The 22,948-nt window shown below is 37.4% G+C and overlaps 1 protein-coding gene across 4 annotated transcripts in view; it reads left to right on the top strand.

Moving 5' to 3' along the window:
• Positions 1 to 1,839: 1,839 nt before the first annotated feature.
• Enox2 (ecto-NOX disulfide-thiol exchanger 2) overlaps positions 1,840 to 22,948 on the top strand; it is a 333,888-nt gene continuing 312,779 nt past the window's right edge. For 2 of the 4 annotated variants that reach the window (XM_047536718.1, XM_047536717.1), the window contains exons 1-2: positions 1,840 to 2,031; positions 3,343 to 3,404. Coding sequence is in view for 1 of the 4 variants with exons in the window: in XM_047536714.1 (XP_047392670.1) it covers positions 16,407 to 16,428 (22 nt within the window). In the remaining 3 variants the exon portion in view is untranslated. Of the gene's footprint in view, positions 2,032 to 3,342; positions 3,405 to 16,322; positions 16,429 to 22,948 lie in introns of those variants that run through there. The other 2 variants (XM_047536714.1, XM_047536715.1) reach the window with 2 other exon arrangements.

Genomic DNA, 22,948 nt, shown 5'->3' with positions numbered 1-22,948 from the left:
CCCAAAAGTCTCACCAACTCCTCAAATTTTAAATGTCCAAATCTGATTTCTTCCCATCCCTCATAAAATATGCTATTCTTTCTGGGTTCACTATCTCAGTGAATGGCACTACCCTATACTTAGTCTCCCAAGTCATAACTTGGGTACCGTTATGGACTCCTCCCTTTTCTTCACTTCCCAGATCTGCCAACTCCACCTGACCATGACATTCTCTTCTTTAAAACCCTTTGAATCCATTGTTGGTTCTCTACCTCTTCCAAGTTAAAGTTTGAACTTGTTCACATGACCCTCTATTCCTGCTTGATCTAGTTTCTGTAATATGGAATTTTTGTTTGTTTCACTCTCTCATGCCCTTATGTCTTTGTATGCACTTTTCATAGAATATTGTTGACTACTTTGTCTCATGTATAACAAATCTCTTACCGGTTATTGAAGTCTATCTTCAGGCATGGCCACTTTCAAAGGTGGAATCCACATAAAATCCTATGTAGATATCTTTAGGGCACTTTGCCCATTGTGTACTCATAATTCCCACATTGTGAGTTATTTGAGAGCAGGCACTCCCCACCCCCACAGTCTTGTAGCAATAATGCCTAGCTCAGAACCTTTCACAATGCAGTCTGTTCAATTAATGGTTGAATCTATTGAATCCTCTTTCTCCTTCACTTTCTGAAATCATAGACAAAATTCAATTCCTCCTTTTTTCCCTTCATCCCACTTATTAGTCAAAAAGTTGTCCTTACCAGGGAAGTTTTAGTAATTGAACTACAATGATCCATCAAGCCACACAAATTTGTCTCTAATAAAATGATGAGTTACCAATGAAATTAGTCTTAATAAACAACCATTTTTCTCAACCTTTAAATCACTTGAAAGTGTTTAGCATTCCCACCTATTCTTTAATCCAACTCTGGTGACATGTTTTTAATCAAAAATAGTTTTTTAAAAAACATACACAATTTGTTATTACTCAAGTGTAACGTTTATTTGTTCTAAACTATTGCATTACACAGCTGTATGTGGTGCCTGGTCTTCATCTTAACAATGTATCTACACTGTTTAGGTTAAACAGGTTTTTCCTGGGCTGGCCTAGATCATATTTCTATATCAGTATTCTGACAGTTTCTAAGAGGAAAGCATGATTACTAATCAGTAACAAATATACAATTTTCCAAGCATTTAAAGTGATTCTAATGCAGGCGGTTCACACAGAACAAATTCTGACAGTTTTAAAGGACCATATTTTTCTTTCAGTTAAAATTCTAAACTTATCAGAGCATAATTTTTTTAAAAACTCAAAACTCGACAAGAATGTCAAAACTATATTGAAGTGCTTCCAGGCTGGGGAGATAGCGTAGTTGGCCGAGTGCTTGCCTTACAAGTGCAAGGCCCTGGGTTTGATCCCCAGCACCACCAAAAAAAAAAAAAAAAAAAAGTGCTTCCCTCCAAATGCTAATAGCTTAAGAGCATTAAAATAAATCTAGAGTCTTGTCGGCCCCCACAAGCACAACCTCATCAAACCTTAAGAGAAATTGTTGGTATAGTGCAATCCAAACTACAACACCCAGAATACCCTCCTCGGTCTGAACTCCGAAGACAAGCGGAAGCGGGGAGTGGGTAGGGATTATGGGTACATGGAAAGAAGTGGGTCTCGACTCCATCTCCCACAATCCTCTTACACTTGTGTCTTTCCGCCAATGCCAATATTGGATTCCCGCCTCCCCCGCCGACCCGGAAGAACAGCCTCCAGCGACCTCAAACTACAATTCCCATGAGGGCAAGGCACTGGGCCTCAAGCTTCCCTGGTGACCAGTAACCAATAGGAGGCGGCCCAGTGGCCGCTGTGTAGGTGAGAGTCCAGCCTGGGGCCGAAGCGAGGGGCCTAGGCGGGCTGGCACAAGAAGCGGAGTTGAGAAGACGCTTATACTGCGTGGGGCGCCGCGAAGGCACTCCGCGCCCCGGACCTGCCGCGCCTGCTTGATTTTCCGCGGCTCTTTAAGGAGTAGCGCTTCGGTAGCCGGGGAGTTGGAGGTCAGAGAGGCAGAAAGCCCGAGTGGCTGTGGCTGGGGACTGTGGGACTGAAGGGGCCTAAGAGGAGGGTGCTTCCGGGGCCGGTGTCTTCAGCGCCAAACTCCGCCCAGCTCCGCCTCTGCCGGGGAGGGGGTGTCGGCACCGGGAGGCGGGGGTGGGCGTCAGTAACCTCGAGCCTCGGGAGCGCGCCCTCGTTCTTTCCTGACTCCAACCTGCCTGTCTTCTTTTTCCGTAACAACGCGGTCCCACTTCCATCCCGCCACTCTGCTTTGTACCTCCCAAGAGGACCAAAGTTAGGGTTCTTGACAGGGTCTTCCCTAGGCGGCGTCTGGACTCTTTCTTACTGCTTACAGGAGTTGAGTGATCGCTTACCTGAACTGCAGTTCATATTTGGGCATCCACCCCTCCCAACACACACACCCCAAATCATTTTCTCTGCGGGTGTGGGAATTCCTTGCCATGCCCAGGATGTGACTTTCTGTCAAATTTCTCTTTCTACCTCAGTGGTGGGATTTAAAAAAAAGATCGCTATCTTTTTACCGACCCCTCCAGCCACCCACCCCTTTCCTAATCAGGACTTTGGAGTGGAAAGGGTTTCCCTTCAATATCCAGAAGGGACAGGGAACTAACGTGGGAAGAAATCTTTCTTTTAAGAAATAATGTGTTGAGCATTCAGTGCAGTATTCTGGTGAGAGTAAAAGGCAACTTAGACCTATTTAAAAAACCCGAGCGTTTTAGAGGTTGCCAGCAAAGACCGCTAGCACTAATGTTGATGAATATTTAGGGACACACCAACTACAGAATAGAGTGACCATGCGTAACAGACTGTATTAATTATTGTATTATTACAAACGCATGCAAAAAGAGCTGAGGGGCCAGTTAAAGGGCATACTGATTGGGGGTGTGGAGTTGATTTATGGAAGTTCAAACCTAACCCAGGAAGTGCTGAAATCTTGAAACTCATCTGTCTTTCAGAACAATCTGGGTAGGCTTTTTGAAGGAGGTGAATTTTAATTTGGGCATCAAAGGAATAAAGGGGATTTGAAATGAGCAGAGTAGGGAGAAAATGCTTCCTGTTACTGGGGTTGGAGTTTAAGAAAGATGGAATAGAAGAGGGGACTTTGTGTGACAGGTGGGCTTGCAAGATTGGAGTAAGAGGTGTCAGCAGGAATATATTGGGAAATAGTGTTGAAAAACTTGGGACCATAATAACTTAACACTCTGAAGAAGCCACATAGTTTGGATGTTATTCTGTATCAAATAAAATTAAAGACAAAAAATTAAGATTGGGTGATTTTTCTTTTTTCCTAGGGGAACCTGATTTGAAATCAATTCTTGAAGAACACAAAGAAGTGTGGTGGTGTGTTCCAGGTGTGAGTTTAATTTACATCTAAGAAGAAGCTTTTCTTATAGACATTTTGTTGGTGGCTCTTAGGTACAATCTGTAGTTGTCAATTTGAAAGTCAATTGAGATAAATTTATTTTTTTAAGAAATGCATTTGCTGTCCTTGTACAGTAGATTACCTGAAATGTATTCTCATTGGGTGACAATAATGACTGCTATTTATTGAACCCATATAATGTCCCAGGCATCATCATAAGCATTTTGTTACATTATCTTAAGTGTCTTACAACGTGTGTACTATTCCCAGTTTTTTTTTCCTAGAAAAACTAAAACGCAGAGAGATTAAACAAATACTTGGTAAATGTCAAGGAGAATATAAGGAGCTCATTTGGGTTGTAGTATACAGGTTTCTGACTCTATATTCAATGCCCTTTCCACCATGGTTTGCTCTGCCTGATGTTCTTTTTTTTTTCATTTTCTTCTCAACTTTCCAGTTGTGGTAGAGAGATTATTGTGAGGTGTAGTTAATCATCCTGGCAGAAATCCAAATGATTCACTTTGAATTTTTTTCAAAATGTGTCTGCTGTAAAGTGGCTGCCAAAATCAAATTAGCTTAACTACTATTGCAACCATAGCTAATTGTGTCTGCCAACACTATAGTCAGTATGGCTATTTTTGAATTAAATGGTTCTCTTTATAAAATATGTCATGCCTCTGAGCTATTTAGGCCTAGACCATATTTTGGGTTTTATTTTATTTTAGCCTTTTTTTTTAAAAAGGTGACCGAGGTGACTAGATCACCTCCATGACCTCTACCCAAACAAGGAGATGGAGGTACAAGAAGGTAGAAGGTGTGAGCTCTCCATGGGTCTAGTTGGGGAGATAGATGCCCACAATTCTGAATGGTCAGTATGTTGGTATATAAAAGTAGGGCATATTTGTTAAATATTGAGAAATTCAGCATGGCTCAGTGCAGATTGTCTGGGAGAAGGAAGGTGTAATGGTAGAAGAATCTGGAAAGATATATTGGGGCTGATTTGTGAAGAATCAAATGCTAAGAAGTTTGGTTATGTCCCTGTAGGCCCAGTAGCTCACCAAATGTAGGGTATCTGCCAGTGGTGGTTACATTGTATTTCTACAAACATTTTAAATTTTATTAGTTTTATATTTAAATGTATCTTTTTAAAGATAAAATAGAATCAGTTCATCAAATCTAAAGCTAGGCAGGATCTGATTTAAGAAAAACAAAATGAACCAGTCTTAAGGTGTTTTAAAGAAATATTAAGTAAATAATTATGTGAATATGGTAAAAATCACAGTTATGCTCAAATAATCAAAATGTGAGAAATACTGTTCATACATAGGCAACCAAAAACAAACATGTTTTAGAAGAGGGGTCTCATGATCAGATTTTCCCATTTGAATAATACCAGTAGGAAGGACACCCTGAAGGGAGACATGACCATTATAGGAGATGGGTGCTCTGTTCTATAGAGATGATAAAGACTTGAGAGTAGTGACATATGAGAAGAGGAACAGATTTGAGAAACATTTAGGACCCAAAATTAGAAGGACGTGGTAGATGTGAATATTATCATATGGGTGTCAACAGAATTTGTTTTAGAAGTCCATATGCACTACTTGTCTGTAATCTTTTATTCTACAATAGCATAATATTGCCAAAACTTGCTATGTTCATATGTGCATTAAGGTAACAGTGGAGGCTATTTTTAATGTTTAAGAGTTGATTATGATTATATATAAGCATTCTTCCTGCCTTACTTAGTATTCTCGAGAGCAGTGGCTCATATATTCAAGACACTGTGGTAAGGAATATGAATATGGTATGTTACCCCTCACCACACTCATGTGAATGAACACACAAAGCAAGGTTAGGCCTATGGTTTCCCCAGGACCCTACACTTACCTCTATTCCAGCTTGTACCACACTGTAGTATGTCAGTCTGGATGTTTCTATCTCTTCCACTAGACTGTGAGCTCCATGAGGGCAAGGACCAAGTCTCATCATCTCCATACATGTAGCATCCAGAAACAGCACTTGGTACAGAGTAGACAACTAATAAGTGGTTATTGGATGTAAAGAATGAATCAACATAGTTATGTGAACATAATTCAGGCCCTTGGTAGCAGAGAGAACCAAATACAATGGCAAGATTACTTGTTGGCTACATTTACTACTTTTGCTGAATAAAGTAGTAAATAAAATGCCCATGATCTCACTAGTTAATTTTATTGTTTTTTTCCCACTCTCGCTTGGTTATTTTACTGTTTTTTTTAAATAATTTGCATGTTAGTTCTGCCCATTACTTTGCTGCTTTTGACAAGTTTATATTGCCCTTGCCCTGATACTTTGCCAGGAAACACTCCTCCTCTCTACCCAAGATTCCATTCTTGGCAGCACTCTCAAATCCATCTCCTCCTAGCCAGAGACACTGCTAGTGGAACAGTAATTTGATACAGCCCTTCTGGAGAGCAATTTGTCAATATTATCAGAAATCTTAAAATTGAACATAACTTTCAACCTACCATTCAATTTCTAGTGCTCTATTTTGAAGAAATAATCAGTGTTTCCAAAAATTTTGCTACCAGCATGTCTATCCCAGAGTTATTTATAATAATGGTGAGAATAAAAGGAAAAGAAAAAAAATAACATCTTAAATGTTCAATACTAGGGGTTAGAATGAAACCAATTGTGGTTCGTCTATAGAATGCATTTTTAAGTAGCCATGTAAGTTCATGTTACCAAAGTATATGTAATGATGTGGAAATTTGTTTATAATATATTAAGAGAAAATTCAGGTTATAAAACTGTCAGTATAGCATAGTAGATCCCAGTTTCAATACATGCACACATCCTACACACATCACCCACATCTGTGTATACACACACACAAAAAAATCCTGAAATGTTGAGTACACATAAAAATATTTATGAGGATTTGTTATTAAAGGTAAGGTTATGTATGACTTCTATTTTAACTTTTTGCATATTTTATTGTCTAATCTTTTACAGTTACACATTTCTTAAATTTTTTAAAGTTACTTAATTTTTTTCCTATGTCTTCCCCTATTTCCATTACCTTAATGTGGATCATACATAGTCATTACATCTAGCCTGGATTACTGTTGGCTCCAGCCTGCCTCCCTTCTAATCCATTTTCCACCAATACTGACAATACAATTTTTATAAATCACAAATCTTAAGTTATCTGACCTCTCAATAAAATAGCTAAAGGAGGCCCATTGTCTTTAGGGTAATATCCAAACTTCTTAGACTGGTTTATAAAACCTTTGAAAATGAACTCCCTGCTTTCCTAACCAGCATCAATTTTTCCTCCTATAATTTATCTTGGGATCTGAGGCCAATGCCAAGTACATAACAGGCATTTAGTTCATGTTAGCCAAATGCTGATGTGAATTAAATGGGTTAACATTTGTGTGCCAAGCAATGTCCTGGTATTTAATTTACTCCTCAGAATAAAAATATTAAATACATATAATAGTTATTCCTATTTTACAAATGAGGAAGATCGATTTCAATAAGTAAAACCGAGAAGAAAAGTTAACAAAATAAAAAGCATTGTTTAAAGAAAAAAAGTTCTCTGCTGTACCTCCTGCAATCCCTACTGGTCTTTGTCAGCATGAATGCAGACTTTGTACATTTCCCTTGGGTGAGTTATATGTGACCACAGCATAACAAGAACCTCAGACTGACATGATCTTACCATGTTATGGATCACATTGTGCTAATGTATAGAAGTCATTCCTTTGTGTATGTAACACTTCATGCAAGAGAGATGAACTAGCTCCAATTGCTGTGTTTTTCTTTTGGTTTTGGAAAATCTATGACTTTTGGGATGAGGATGTCAGCCGAGAGCTACAGAAAACTGTTATAGAATTGAATGTATAGGAAACAGTGTGTCTCATGGGAGCTGATGTTATTGGTTAATTTATTTTTTTAAATGTCATGTAGATGTATTTTTCAGCAATCTGTCCCCAGGGAAGACCTTGGTTGAGTTCCATAGTTAATCATATTTACAGAATACAGCCCATGTGTGCACTATATTCTTGTATTGTTAAGTGATATTAGATATATGTAGTGGATTACCACAATGACATAGAATTGAATGAATGTAGGATATCATATTTTCTCTACAAAAATATATCAGTGATCATATTGTCACTCAGAACCCTATAGTGTGATCTTCCCTTCATTTTCCTTATATATAGTATCCATTGTGCAAAAATAAATGATCTTTAAATGATAGAAGTCCTAAGCATGGATCATCTGAATAAACTGATATGATTTCTTAAGAAATTGTCCCTTTTAAATACTCCAAAAGAATCTATGGTTCTCCTGTTCCATGAGCAAATAAGTGGAATATAGAAATCATAGTTATGGTTTCAAATCATTCTATAAATTGTTGTAGGCTTCCTAGATGCTCATATATTCTTCCTTTTAATGACAGAGAGAGACAGAGAGAAAGCGCACACACACACACACACACACACACACACACACACAAGAATGAACATTCAAGATCAAATGAAAGGAATAAGATTTTAGCAAGCAGACCCAATATCTAAGTAAAAATTTACCCAGCTGAAAATTGGACCGTGTGCCAGTTAGGGATGTATCCATTTCCCCCCTCCTCCCCATCTCCGTTATGGGACATCTAGGCAAAAATGATCCACCAGATAACTGATAAGCAAATGATCTACTCCTCTGTTTACAAACAGTATAAGAGAAGGAACAGTGACTTTCTGTGCATTCAGCTCTGCACAAACCTGGTGGTGATATTGTGAGAGTTATGACTGTGTCAGCTTTTCCAGGGTTTCTGTCTCTGCTGCAGAGATTTGGCAGACACCTCAGACAAATTTTATGTCTCTTAAATCTTCCTCAAGCTAGCTTGGCTTTTAGATTTATATGTACAAAAAGTGAAGTGTTTACCAGTTTGACATTTTTGAAGATCAAGACAGACTAAGTTTTTTTTTTTGTTTTAATTCAACATACACCTCAGTTTAGTCTACAGAAAGGACTAATTGCTTTTTGCTATGTGTTTAAAATAGCCCTAATGTTTACTTTTCAGAAGTGACTACCACTCATATGTCTAAGGATTTATATTCCAGTCCTCAGTATTACTTCCTCTATTTCTTGCCTGCAAAGTATAAAGATTTTCTGAAGTCTTAATTTTCCTTTCTTTACCTTTACTAATAATGTTCTATAAAGCATTGTAAGATGGGAGGTATGATGAAACAGATTGACAATCTTAAAGGAAAAAGGAGATGTTTTTATTTGTTATTAGCTTTGCCTCCCCCTTCCCTTTTTGGTGTTCTGTTTTTCAGTGGTCTCTTAAAAATATTATTCCTTAGTGTAAAAATCATAGGTGAAAAATAAGAATCGGAAACCATTTAGTGACTACCCATTAACAGGACTGGTTCAAAAACAAATGCAAGTATGGGTATAATTCAGAAGAGTTGAAACACAATATGGAGAATATTATACAAACAGCTTTGCTTCAGTGGTGACCTGTGAAAGATAAAGATGGGGAAATCCCTAGTAAGGGCCCTTTCTGCAGCTGCTTTTTTTAGTAGCAACAACTGCCAGTGAGAATTTCCTGGGATAGAAACTGTTCCATGGTAAGGCTCCATGATATGTTCTCCTATCATTTCTTCTGCAGCTGAGTCTTCTAACATACTTCTCTATGATTCCTTCAGTCACATAAGATTCTAATTTTCACCTTTCAGGAGACACTGAGTTTGAATTCAAGGGACACTTGATGTTCAAACTCATTCTTTCAGTCGATATTGAGTACATCTATAGGACTAGACTTTATGGTAAGCACTGGGAATTAGATGTAATCCCTGCCTGTTCCTAAGGAGCTCATGGTCTAGTGAGGGGATATGTAGACACTCAAGCCAGTGATTATATTCCAACATGAAAGGTGCTCAAATAGAGATGTATGGACCAGGTGCTTTGGGAACATGGTGGAGGTGATTACTGCTAGGGTGGGCAATGTAAAGACCCTTTAAGTCCTTTGGTTATAGGTCAAGGAGTGGGATAGCTGGGTCAAATGGTGGGTCCATTCCAAGTTTTCTGAGGAATCTCCACACTGCTTTCCAGAGTGGCTGCACCAATTTGCAACTGCACCAGGAATGTATGAGTGCAGCACAGGGTTTGAAAGAGGGGAATAACATGATTGGATTGGAGGATGGGTTTTATGGAAGGGGGGGAAAACAGGAGACAGAGAATCTTCACCTTTTAATTTGGCAATCTTTGAGAGGTTTTATCCTAATCACTTGCCTTTGTTCAACAATGCCATCTTTGTTAGGTTTTCTTTTAATATATAGAAGTCATTTGAATAATTGTTTCCTTCTGGACACAGGCCATACCTTTCTGTACTCCCTCACATGTTACTTAGCTGAATATTCATTCTTTATTACTCAAATCAGTGATCCCAGCACTAATTGGGTTTTGATTATCATGAAGGAAATCAGAGTTTCAGAGAGCAGCAGTTTCATTTCAGAAACATTATATGAAGCTTATTTATTGCTTGCTGTGACAACAGGGCTGAGACAAACACTGATCAGCTCTCCTTGGGAGCTAAAGGAGAGAAAGAAAGAGAACCTGAAGAAATGTCAGGAAGTATTTGAAAAATAGCATCCAGAATGCTGGAAATCCCTAATATCCATGTCCAGATATGGGAAGTAGGTATATGGGGTAGAAGTATATAAATATAAAGCAAGTACATGTAGGAGATACCTATATTCAAATTGTACTATCTGGCCAATCAGTTTTAGATCATTTTCTTTCTCTGACTCAGACACCATAAATGGCTTCCTATTACCCATAGGATGAAGTTAAAACTCTTCAGCCTGGCATTCTCTGAAATCTGACTCTAATGTACTTTTCCAATATTTATACTTCTCTCTTAGAACTCTGGTATAGCCCATTACTCTTTCAGACATTGCTTTGGCATTCCTTCACCTACCCTGTGAACTTGCTCAGGGTAGGGTCTATGTGTGTTTTTTTTTTTTTTTTACCTCTTTGAATTCTCCACAGTACCTACCATATAGCAGGACACGCAAGGCAAATCTATGAATTGATTATTAGTATCCCCCACCCTTATTTCCAACATATCTACTACTATTGACCTAATACCCTCTCTACTACAAATGGTAACTGAGACATTATGTGAAAAGGCTAATTGTTCAACAAACTAATTTTTTTGGTACCTGGGACTTAACCCAGGGATGTTTAACCACTGAGTTACATCCCCAGTTCTTTTTATTTTTTTATTTTGAGGTAGGGTCTCACTAAGTTTCTTAGGGCCTCACTACATTGCTGAGACTGGCTTTGAACTTGTGATCCTTCTGCCTCAGCCTCCCAAGTCACTGGGATTACAGATGTGCGCCACCATGCCCAGCAACAAAGTAACTTTTGTAAAACTGCAAGAGTCGCTTAAGAAGTCCTATGTACCATTCACTCAGATTCACCAGTTTTTACTATTTTGCCCTATTTGTCTTATGGTACTCTATATAAATATGTTTTTTTTTCTGAAGCATTCGAGGTTGAATAAGCCATATCCTTTACCCCTCTCCTTTTTTTCAACCTTTTATTGTAAAATTTTCAAATATATAGATAGAAAAGTTGTAAAACTGCAGTGAACACCCATATGCTTATCATTTAGATTTTATAATTAACTTCTTACTATACTTGTTTTTTATGACCTATCTATCCATTTATCCTTTTATTCTTTTCAAATTCAGCTGCAATGCCAATACATTTAAAATTCTTCAGTGTATGTATCATTAACTAAATGAACAAACTATTTTGTCCTGTGAATCAACTAAATCATCCAATCGTACCTGTATTGATTGTGTTGCCAGAACTCTTATCTACCTTTGTGTCTGAAATATTTTTGACCATGGATTATGTTCTCTCTGATTAAATTTTGAATGTCCCTCCATCTCACCAAGTGTAGCACCAGGCACACATTCCATACATATCACTTGATGCTGATGAGCAGACACAGAGCTAAGAGCCAGGAAAGAAACACAATAAAACCAGAATAAACTGGAGAAGGAGGGAAGAAAGGAGTAAGTGAGAAGGCCATAGGCACATGGGAAGAAGTGAAACCAGGACTTGATGCATCAGGGGAAGAAGGATGCCTCAGATATTCAGTACTTCTATCTCCTACTTCCCAGCCCTCTCTTTATAAGAATAGGTTCCTGGAAACTAGGAACAATTGCTGCTTAGCAGAGCACATGGCAAGTCTCCTTATTATGACTTAGGCACCTCCAATTAACATATTCATGTTGCTTCATGAATATACAAATCTACCATAAGATGTAGTTTGGCTTTGGAGGGTATAGGTTGGCTACCTAAAATCTCTTTCAATCTCCATGTTACAGCCAAAGAGCACTTGAGATCAATGAATATTAGTTTCCTTTTTCCTTATTACCTTTCTTTTTTATTGTGTTGCTTATAAATACAAGGATAGCTTTAATCTGTATAATTGAACACTTGTTTTGTGCTGAGTATTGTGCTAGTTGCTATCACATCCTTGACACTTTCCAACAACCCGATGATGTAGTGTCCATTTTCCATTTGCCAGATAATAAAACTTGAGCATCACTATGTTCTTTTCCATAAGCTAGAATTCAGGAAACTCAAGTCTGTCTACCTCCAGAGCCCAATAGACCTAACCATTGTACAACACTGTCAGATGACATTTAAAAAGCCAACCAAGTATAAATGCAAGGAAGTCTACTTTCACTGTATGAACTCAGCATGTGACATACTCACTAAGCAAGTCCAATTGAATCACTGAATCAAGAAATAAGTATATCTTTCATCATTAAAATGTTTGTATACTAATGGATTCAGATTGCTTGAGTTCAAATCCCAGTTCCAGTTCCATCACTAACCAGTCAAGTGACTATAGCAGTCATTTAACATCAGTAAGTCTCAAGTTTTCTTGCTTGTAAAATACAGCATGTAGCTGTATGGTGGGGACCCATTAAAACAATTATGTAAAATACCGTGCCACATCTGGTATGCAATAGATGTTCAGTATATTCTAGATCAATCTCATTCTTTCCTTCTTTCTTTTTGGGGACGAGACTTCTCACCTGTAGCTTTCACTTGAGGAAGACGAACTGTTCCTGAAACATTCTTTTGATGGTCTGTTATTCCCAAGGCTGAACAAGGACAGTTACCAAATCTCATGTGAACCATATTTCAAAATAAGCTAGAAACATGAACCGCTAGGAGAATTCAGGTGGTCCATCTCTGCTTCTTGTAAATTAGGGCCAAATTGTGATAATCTATTTTGGCACTCAACTAAATTTTACAATTGGCATAGATTATTAGACTTGCATATTGGCAAACCCAGCTCAGCATTTCAAGGCAAGTGAGCTGAGGCAAAGAGAGAAGTGACTTGACCAATTTCAAACAGCAAAAAAAATCAGTAGAGCTCTATTCTCCTGACTCCTTTTCCAGTGTTCATTTCTTTGGTTCATTTATGTGCTCTCAAGCAAGTGAAACTGAGCCTTGAAGTGTGCTGTTCACAACAACTTGAACTTTTGGGACTCTTAGGGATTGGTGCAAGTTTGATTTATTCAGAAAATATGAAGCTTTGTTCTAGTTAAGTCAATTCACTAGGTTTTTTTTTTATTGCATTCAAACTCTTAACATTTCTTTTTGTGTTTGAGGTTTAGCAAATTAGTGTTGTCTCTCCATGTTTAGGTTCATGGTTTGGTTCAAGTTCTTGGTTCTTTGAAATCTTCCATGGGATTTTTGTTTTTGACAAAAATACTCAGAATCCAAGGTGGCAAATGACAGGAATTCATTTGAAAAGATCAGTCAGGCTTGGTGATGGCTGCTGTGGAGGAGCTTGGGTGGTTTAGGAAACCATTAGTGCTTACATTCTGGAGCTTGAAATCAGGATAATGGAAACATTGCAACAATTTTTAGTGTTTATGTTTGTGTGTTTTTATCTGGATGCTATGATGCTTTCATTTCCATTCTTGCTAGTCTGGGTTGAGACTGCTGCCTCCCACCTCATTGCCTTTTGGGACTCTGTTAGTCATTTCCTTGATGTGATCCTTATATTTTTACTGTGGGAAAGAAACTAACCAAAATTGTCTTCCCTGTCCTTTTCCCTTTTCCCTGAGGAATTTGGGAAATATGAATTTCAAGCTTAAATTTGTGGAGTTAGATGCAATTCTCCAAGGCAGAGTAGCATGATTCCACAATAGTCTTTGTTTCTTTCTTATCAATGTGAATGTCTTGGGCAAGCTTCCTTTGCAGAACCTGAAATTGAGCTAACACCTTTCCTAGTGGCCCACCATGCCACAGGTGAGGCTGTGGTAGAGGGTTGCAGTGTGAGGCCTCTGAAGAACTGGAGCCAGCCTCCTTGGCTTTCTGCATGCCAGAGGATAGCAAGTTCTGATGCAAGGGCTGACAGTACCTTTTAAAGTTCTTACCTGTTTACCTAAGCAGATAGAAAGCTAGAGTTGCAGCTGTGGTTGTAAGGGCCACTCCTAATGCCTTACTTTCTAGGAGGAGGTGAGATTTGGGATGAACCTAGCAAGTATGTTTCTGATTAGAAAATTAGTTTCTCACTTTAGTTTCATTCTCTTTCCTCTCCTCTCTTCTTCCCCTTTCCTCTGCTCTCTCCACCTCTCTTCACTTCTCTTCTTCCTTTCTCATTTTATTGGCTCATTTGGTCTTAGCTACCAGTCATCTAGTGCTTTGTGATTCACAGTATCTATTTTCTCCATTGATTTAACATAGATTTTGGATAGATATTTTAATGGCATTTTCAGTAGTAGCAGTGATATTCAAAAAGGCAATTAAGAAAAAAGTTTTGTTTCTTCTCACAAGAATTGGGCACTTGCTTGAGGACACAGATGGCACTGGAGGGGGCCAAGAGGAGCTGACATCTGATGTTTCTGTTATAGCCCCCACCTTCCTTTTGGTTGCTTCAGATTTGGTCCATGTGGATAGACACACACTTGGGTAACTACCATACAGATGGAAATCAGGACATCTGGGATTTGACTGAACCAAAGGTCCCCAAACATTGCCCAGATCATTTAGTGCCCCAGGTGTGACCACCCCAGGACTTCGTGTGCTAAAATTGTGTCCCAGCTTAAGCCAGCTGGTCACTGTATATATAGTATCAAGGCAGCTTGGAGTCTCATAAAGCATGACTTTGGATTTTTACCTTGTGGATTTAGATTTAGTTAATCAATTCAAATCCTACCCCACACACTGAATAGAGAGGATGTACCAGGTAAATAGAAAGATTTAACAGAAGATGCTTGACCCATAGTTTGCATTCTAGGTGGGATGTAATACCAGAGCATATGAAGAGAAATGGACCAACTTCCAGAAGAAAGAGGGAATTAGAGGACTTCAATCTCTTTAATATGCTTCTGATGTTTTATATGTTGCATTTAAAATTTTTTTAAAAAATTTCCTCTTTGGAGAATTTAAAAAACAAACAGTGGTTCTTTATAAGAATGAAGTGATGTTTAATGAAATTATATTGGCCCTTTCTTTTTATTTGCCTTATGTTAGAGAAGTGCCTCACTTCATTTTAAGTAGGACTTGTTTCAGGTGTAGTAATAATAATACCATACAATTGTATATCCCTTTACCATGGGTAAAAGTCTTGTCATATCCATTATCTCAGTAACTTTTTATAATAATCCCATGAAACAATCAGGATAAGTACTATTATCTCCAATTTATAAATGGGGGAACTTAGGCTCAGAGAAGTTAAGTGACTCGTCCAGGATCATACAACTTGAAAGTTGTAAAACTGAAACTGGAACCTGGGTTTTCTGATACCCACTCCCAATGCTCCTTCAATTGTTATGCTCCCTCCCTAAAAAACTATCTCCTTTTTGTTCCTACTCGTGATTAATTTAAAAACATTTCTGAAAATGTGCTTCCATTTAGCAGATGAGTAAAACTGAAGCATTTACAGATAAAGTGACTTCTTAAGGTCACCTAACAAGTGAGTCCTTCACATAGCACTTGACTTTTCACCTTGACTTTAACTGAACTATTTTTAGGTAGCCATATACTTTTTTTCAGTGTTAAATATATGCACAAAAGTTGTATGATCCACTGATTATAGGTGTGAAAGCTGCACCTTGGGAATGGGACTAGGGATGAAAAGTTGGATTAAAATAATTAGCTCCTTGCTTTTTTGTTAAGAGGTGTCATGTTCAATAGAATTGAATTGAATTTATACTTCCTTTACTTCCAGCCTTTTAAATACAGTTCTTTAGGGAAAATTAGCAAATATTCATTCTGAATGTTGATTTCTCAGGAACAAGGGTTCTTAGAGGAAAGAGAAAGTGGAGGGGCGACTTTCTGTGCCTATAAGAGTGGGCAAGCATTATTTTGTTTAGAGCTGCGAGCTAAGATTTCTTCTGAGGCATGCAAATCGTAAAGTTCTGATTTGTCAACTGCATGCTGTTTCTTTAGGCACTGATGTATGAAATCCCGAACGAATTCTCCGATGAACATACTGCTAATTGCTTCTCCACCTGCTCTCCAACCTCCTCTACCCCACCCCCTACACTCCCAATTCAGCCTATAAGTGTCCGTCATTGGAGATGGATGGTGACACATGCAGTAATAGCAATTCATAAAAGCCAGTTCCAGCCCTTGTCTTCAAGGCTCCTGGATTTTCCACTGCCTGCTTTTGTGTAAGTGAAGTGGATGGAAGTGCTACTGGCATCAGAATCCACCTCCCTATGCTCCGTTGCTAGAGCTCAGTTGCTCGGCTGGAGCTGAGCTAAACAGAAGCATCGGATCTGAGCTGAATTGTGGCTTTTTTTTTCCTCATTGGGAGGGTGGGTTAGGGATAGTGTGTAGTGGGGGTTTGGGGTGCTTTGGCTTTTCTTTTTTTTGTGGAGAGAAGAGGGTAAAGAGAATAACTCACAGTAGGATACAACGTGAAACTGTTCCCTGAAGAGTGTCATAATGTTCCTGGTACAATATACAGGTATAGTATGTTTCATTTTATCTGAAATTTCCCTTTTGTTTCAAAGTGCATTTCTCTCTTATTTTGCCTCCAATTCAACTGTACTGAAGGACAAATAGGATTCTAATGAGCTAAACAAAATAGCTGCATAAAACATGCCTGCCCCTAGCTATAATGTTGGTAGCAGATTGCTGGGTAAAAGCTGGGTTTTCTGTTAAATTCTTAGTCCCGATCCCTTAATTGTGCACGCTTCTCTGCTGTATTGTTGTATTGAATTTCTCAAGTCTTACGTCTGCAACTGGTAGTATGTGATACAAACTAGAGTGTTTGCACAGAAGACACAGTGCTTTGGAAGCAAAAAGCAAATTTTAAACACTTAGTGTGTTGCGCTTGAGTTTTTTAACTCCTGTTTTTATTAATTGGTTGTGTAGATTTGTCATATGGATAAGAGTGAGAAAACTTCAAATAGGAAGCATTCCAGAGCACATCTGTTTGGTAAATTTATTTTCATTTCATTATTAAATTCAGGTTGATGAACATTATATATTATTGTTTGTTTATTCTCCTGCTAGAGGAAAAGTGTTGGAAACAGCAAGGCTAAAAATACCAGCCTCAAACCATCTGTATTATAAAATATCATTGGATCAGAAGTGTCCCTTAAGTATTCTTCTAAGCTGTCAGAAAAATATTGGTCCATAATAATGAAAAACTTGAAGACTCTGATCAGATATTTGTGAACCTTTTTCCAAGGGCTTCTTATATAGCAGTTAGATGGAAAGAAAGGACCCTTGCAAAGGAAAAACTCTGAGAAAGTTTCACTTTCTTACAGAACAGAATGGAACAGAAGCTTAGTTTCTCCAAACATATTTTGATAAGTTCGAATATCATTTATTGTCAAGGACTTTCATCTCCATTCTTGCTTTATTATCCTTAAAATATTATGCTCCTGTGCTTAAGAGCTAAAAGATCATGTTCTATTTTGATGTGTGGTTTGACAGTTGATTTCACTCCTCATTAATTGGACAGCATGCAGATGATGTGGAGAAGTGAGTGAGTGACAATATTTCAAGGTTACGTTGAAGAGCATACAGTGAACCTTAGTGCCTGGACCAACAGCTGCTGAATTGAATTGTCTGCAATTAAAGCAACAGCAGGTTTGTGTAGTCTCCCTGCAGCCCGTTTATTTGAATTTATAGCTTTGGTTTCTTCTTTGGTATCATTTGGTTTGTTTTGCTAAGTGTTGGAAAGTTGTGCTTGCTGAATGTTTTCTCCATACTCCAATGCATGCTTGACTCTAGAAGAGCCATCTCCATACATTTTACTATGAGAAGTTGTTGAGGTGTTTTTCGTCTGGTTAAAACTAGAGACTATCTTGTTTTTTTCTACTACAAAATTATATTGATATATTCCTATGGAAAATATTATTTTGTTCTATAAAGAGAGGTTTCTCATGGACCAATGTTACTGGTTTAAGTTCCTGGCAGTGAAAAATACTGGATTTTGTTATGCTACTGGAATTACTGTATCTGTGAAGAACTTCTCTATAATAAAAAAAATGTTTTATGTTAAAATACATGATGACATTATCTCCTTGCCATCTCTCAATCCCAAGGTGACCTAATGAATAATGTGAAACCCAACTAGGTGGCTTTTGTGACTGAATTTTATTTGTGTGCTAATAGTGAATACATAACTAATTTCTTAATGGTTTTACCTTACTAAAAATTATAATTACACTATAACTGTTGGTTATTTAATCATAGTGGATGTTGTATGAAACATTTACACAGTGGTGTAACATATACTGTCTTAGTTTTTCCTCATAATAACCTGGGTGACAACAGTGGTGATATGATCTTCATCTTTTAAGTAAGAAAACAGATGCAGAGGATAAATAACTGGCCTGATGTCTCACATCTAATAAGTGACAAGACTGATTTCATAGGTTATAGCATCTTATCTAAAAAATCTGTAGTTTTTCCTCTCTTATATCAAACTGCCTCTCAGATGATGGGCCTAGAGTAAATCTGACTTATGTTACTAGTTGAGAAGACTAAATTGAGTTATTTACTGAAAAAAATATACTTTGATAACTATAGGGATTGTTTTCAGAACTATTTTTAATCTAACATTTATTTTAAGTGCCTTCCAGATTAATTTTTATGATATTTAGGAAACACTTATATTTAATTAATTTATACATCAGCATGAATGAAAATAGAAATTTGAAGTTTTGCAGAAACAATGTTGTCTAATAAAAAAGGTTATTTTTGAAATATTTTCTTCCTAAAAAAGCTAATTGATTTTGATATTCTCCTCAGTGATCCTCTAAGATTGTTTTCTTGAATGCATGTATATTTTAAAATATTCTGGCCATGAATGTCAGGTACTATGTTTTTAAAATTAGAATATATTCTCCAGGTCAAAAGAAAAATAAATACCTTGCTCACTTTCTCTCTTTCCTTACATCCTCTTTCTTTCACTCTTTTTCTCTCTCTCATCAACCTTTCCATCTTTTAAAGTTCTCAAATGGTTTCTCACTTTTAAATTCATTACTTTTAAGGAAAAATTATACTTTCTGTACTACTGTAGAAGGGAATACTATTTAAAGCTGCACTATCAATTCTGCAAATGAACCCAGGCATTTGGGTAACTCCTTCTAGGTCTCTAGTAAAACTTTTTGTAAAACCTTTTAGGAAAAATGGGGTTTTAAAGAAAGACAACTCCTGTACAGCATTTCACAATATCTGAGAATGTTATCAAGAAAATGAATCAGAGATATGGCAAGTATTGTTACAACCTGTTCATGAGACTTTTAGGAAGATGGTAATGGGTATGTTTTGGATACCACATAATTAGAATTTATCTTTATCTAAGATGGTATTTGTATACTTCAGTGCATCTTAAAGTAAAGCGGGATATATTATTCCCTTCTTATAAAAGGAGAGGAAGGCAATAGAAAGCCCTTTCATCATTCTTTAAACTTAAATAGTCTTTGATACTTAAAAAGATACAGGAGGGAAGTCGGAAGAATAGTTCAGTATTAAAGAAGGGAGAACTGGGAAAACTACACATGTGATTGGAAGCTCCATATTAAAGTTGGTTTCAGGTGGGAAATTTCCTGTGCAATTGGAAGCTCTGGCTAAGACCGCACACTCCAATGCTTTTCCTGGGAACAAACCCTCTGAATTTAAATGAAAAAACAAAAGAGATTATTGGGACTTTTAAAGAAATTGACATTTTTTCTTATTGGTGAAGGAAAAAAGCTTTCATCTGCAAAATAATCAGTTTTCCCTGTACTGTTTGAGGCCAAGAAAAGTTAGATAGGGGTGGATTTCTGTGTCCTGGTTGTTTGGGGAAGTACAGTTGAATTGTCTGATGAAGTTTCCCCTTTAATACACTTAGAGGCCTGAAGGGCAGGTTTCATGGATGGGAGTATTAGGGTTAGTGTACACTAGCCAGTGGTCTGTTGAAGCCTGCTTGCACTAGCTTATTTAAGGAGATCACTAAGAATATTTACAAATTTAAATACTTATTTACACCTTTTCCAAAAAGGACTTAATGTATTCATTATGAATAATAATCAAGGTATTCTGTCTATGCAGAACATTTATACCGAAGATGCCTCTTGGGCTGCTAAACTATACTGATTGACATCCCATGAACATAGCAGTGATGCCTTCAAGGGTTATTAAGCATAGCACAGTTAGTGTTCCCCTCCCATACATATACATAATAATAAGCATAGCTAACATTTATTGAATGCTTACTCAGTGCCAGTCCATGTTGTAAATACCTTATATATATATGAACTTGTCAACTTTCCAGCACTCCCATTAGGTAATTAGTATTATTTCCACTTAAATGTTAGAAAAATGGAGACACAGACTTTAAGTAACCTGATTACCAGGGAACATTGTTAATAGGTACCAGGATCAAGGTTTGATCTCCAAAACTTGTCCCCAGAGCCTGTGCTCTTAATCACTTTGTAATAGGTGGTATGTCTTTAAGGGCACTTCATTGAAGGTATTTGTCCTACTGTGCCATGCAGAGCAGATATACCATTGTCCACAATGTTGGAAGACATGGGCAGCACAGCGTTGTTTGCTCACCAGACTGTTGAAGATTTTTCAGTTCTTTCTGACCCTCCTTATTGGTACTCTCTGTTCACAGAGTCATGGGAGGATCATTGCATACCCAGCAGTTTCTTAAACGCTGCCACTACTACTGTTATTTCTTTAGATTTTTGGCTTTGTTTTAAACATCTTTCATATTCTGTTGCTTCTATCTTGATTCTCAGCCCTTTGCAACAAGAAACATTGCCAACCAGAGTGTAATTTTTCTACTGTGCAGCCAAATGACCAATCATAGCACATCTTCCCAGCATCTACTCTAGCCCCACTCCATTTTATGCATAGCTGTTAACAGTGTTTTTGCTAAATGTAGATTTTATCCTATTACACCTCTCCTCAAAAATTTTCTTAAGGGTTTTGTTTTTTTACCCCAAACGGGCATTCACAACAATCCATGGTCTTTTCTCAGCCACCCAGAATGACTTACATGCTGATCCTTTCACTATATGATGCAATGTATACCCTATTTACTTAGCAGCTAGACCACTTCTGGGTCACTGGGTACACCCCAACATTTTAAGCTCTGTATGTTTCTCTGTGCTGTTCTCTACATTTATATTGCTATTCTTGCACATTTCTGAGAGCCATTTGACACTTAAGGTTCAGTTCAAATCATACCTGCTACTGTATCATAGTACTTATTTTTGTCTGTCATCCCCCAGTAGACTCAATTCTTGGTCGTTAACCATATTTATTCATCTCTCAGAGCAAAGCCTAGTACTTTGCACATAGTCACCTCTCACCTAAATATTAGGTGCAGCCGTACCAACAAAGGGGTTTTTCTCCTCTCCTGCTAGCTCAAGGTTCAGAGCTGTACCACAGCCGAAGAGTTCCAGAAGTTGAATGTCTATGTTGCTTCTGTTTTGTGTAGATATTTTGGGATATCAAGTAAAAAGAGTTGTTTCTAGTGCAACTGTCTTCTTGATTTTTTCCTCTTTACTCGTCCTTTCATGGTTTGATTATACCTTCAAAGCTCCTTCTTTTGCCTTTGTAGAATACCTTGCACTTTTGTAAGAAGAGAGAGAGAGAAGAGAGAGACTTACCTATGTACACCTATTAATACTTAAACATACAATAAAATAAATCAGTATACATAAAGTGATAATTAGAAGTTTTATTTTTAATTTAATTGTCATGGTTTTATGTTAGGCAATAACTTTTAATTTAAATTTATTTTAACTATTATAAAATTGTATACTCTAATGGGGTACCATTAATATGCATGTTCAACACATGCATATATTGTGTAATGTTCAAATCAGCATAAACATAGCTATCTCCTCATTTATCATTTCTTTATGGTGAAAACATTCCAAATCCTTTCTTCTAGATATTTTTTGATATACAGTACATAATTGTTATCTTTAGTCACTGTTCTATGTGATAGCAACATCAGATTTCTTACTCCTGTCTACCTGTAACTTGGTATTTTCTATAGATGTGAATGTTAATTACATTGTAGAAAAAATATTGTTGAGATGATTTGAATTTTTGGTTTTAGTACTGGAAGTCTGGGTCTTATATGATGTCTAACACAGTGTCCAATAGAACTTTTTGCAATGATGAAATATTGTGTCTCCATTCTATATCACAGTAACCATATATGGTTATTGAGGATTGAAATGTGGCTACTGCGACCAATGGACAGAATTCTTAATTTTATTTGTGTTTAAATTGAGATTTAAATAGTCACATATGGCTATTGGACAGTAATGGGAGTGCAGCTCAAGAAAATCTGGTTAGGCTGGGCATAGTGGCAGACACCTGAAATCCCAATGGCTTGGGAGCCTGAGGCAAGAGAATCTAAAGTTCAAGGTCATCCTGTACCCTGTCTCAAAATAAAAAGGGCTGAGATGTGACTCAGTGGTTAAGTGCCCCTGGATTCAATCCCTAGTACAGAAAGAGAGAGAGAGAGAGAGAGAGAGAGAGAGAGAGAGAGAGAGAGAGAGAAGAAGAGAAGAGAAAGAGAGAGAGAGAGAGAGAGAGAAAAGAAGAAGAGAAGAGAAGAGAGAGAGAGAGAGAGAGAGAGAGAGAGAGAGAGAGAGAAAGAGAGCAAGAAAAAATTAAAGTCTGGTTATCTAGAAGGAATAATTCTCTTAGGGGTCTAGATGGCCACAGTGATGATGGTATTGATGTGTTGATGGGAAATCAAGCTGGAATGTTGTTTCCTTCAACATATAAGGAATTGCAGTTCTTAAGGATGGTTTAAATTTTAAACATGGCCTAAAGTGAGTTATTCTCAGAAGTGATTTAACAAATTATGATCTCAATTAAATTTAAATGAGATCTAATCTCTGCATTTCTCATCAGTACTATTTTTCTCATCATATTGGCTTGCTGTTGAGAGCTGGCTGTTAAGCCTTGATTTCTAAGCTAGAGATAAGAAAGTTGAATTAATCAGAAGAAAG

Source organism: Sciurus carolinensis, chromosome X (assembly GCF_902686445.1).
Source record: "Sciurus carolinensis chromosome X, mSciCar1.2, whole genome shotgun sequence".
In the NCBI taxonomy this organism is placed as follows: domain Eukaryota; kingdom Metazoa; phylum Chordata; class Mammalia; order Rodentia; family Sciuridae; genus Sciurus; species Sciurus carolinensis.
The sequence above is the reverse complement of the archived record's forward strand: the minus strand, read 5'-3'. Positions and strand labels throughout refer to the sequence as shown.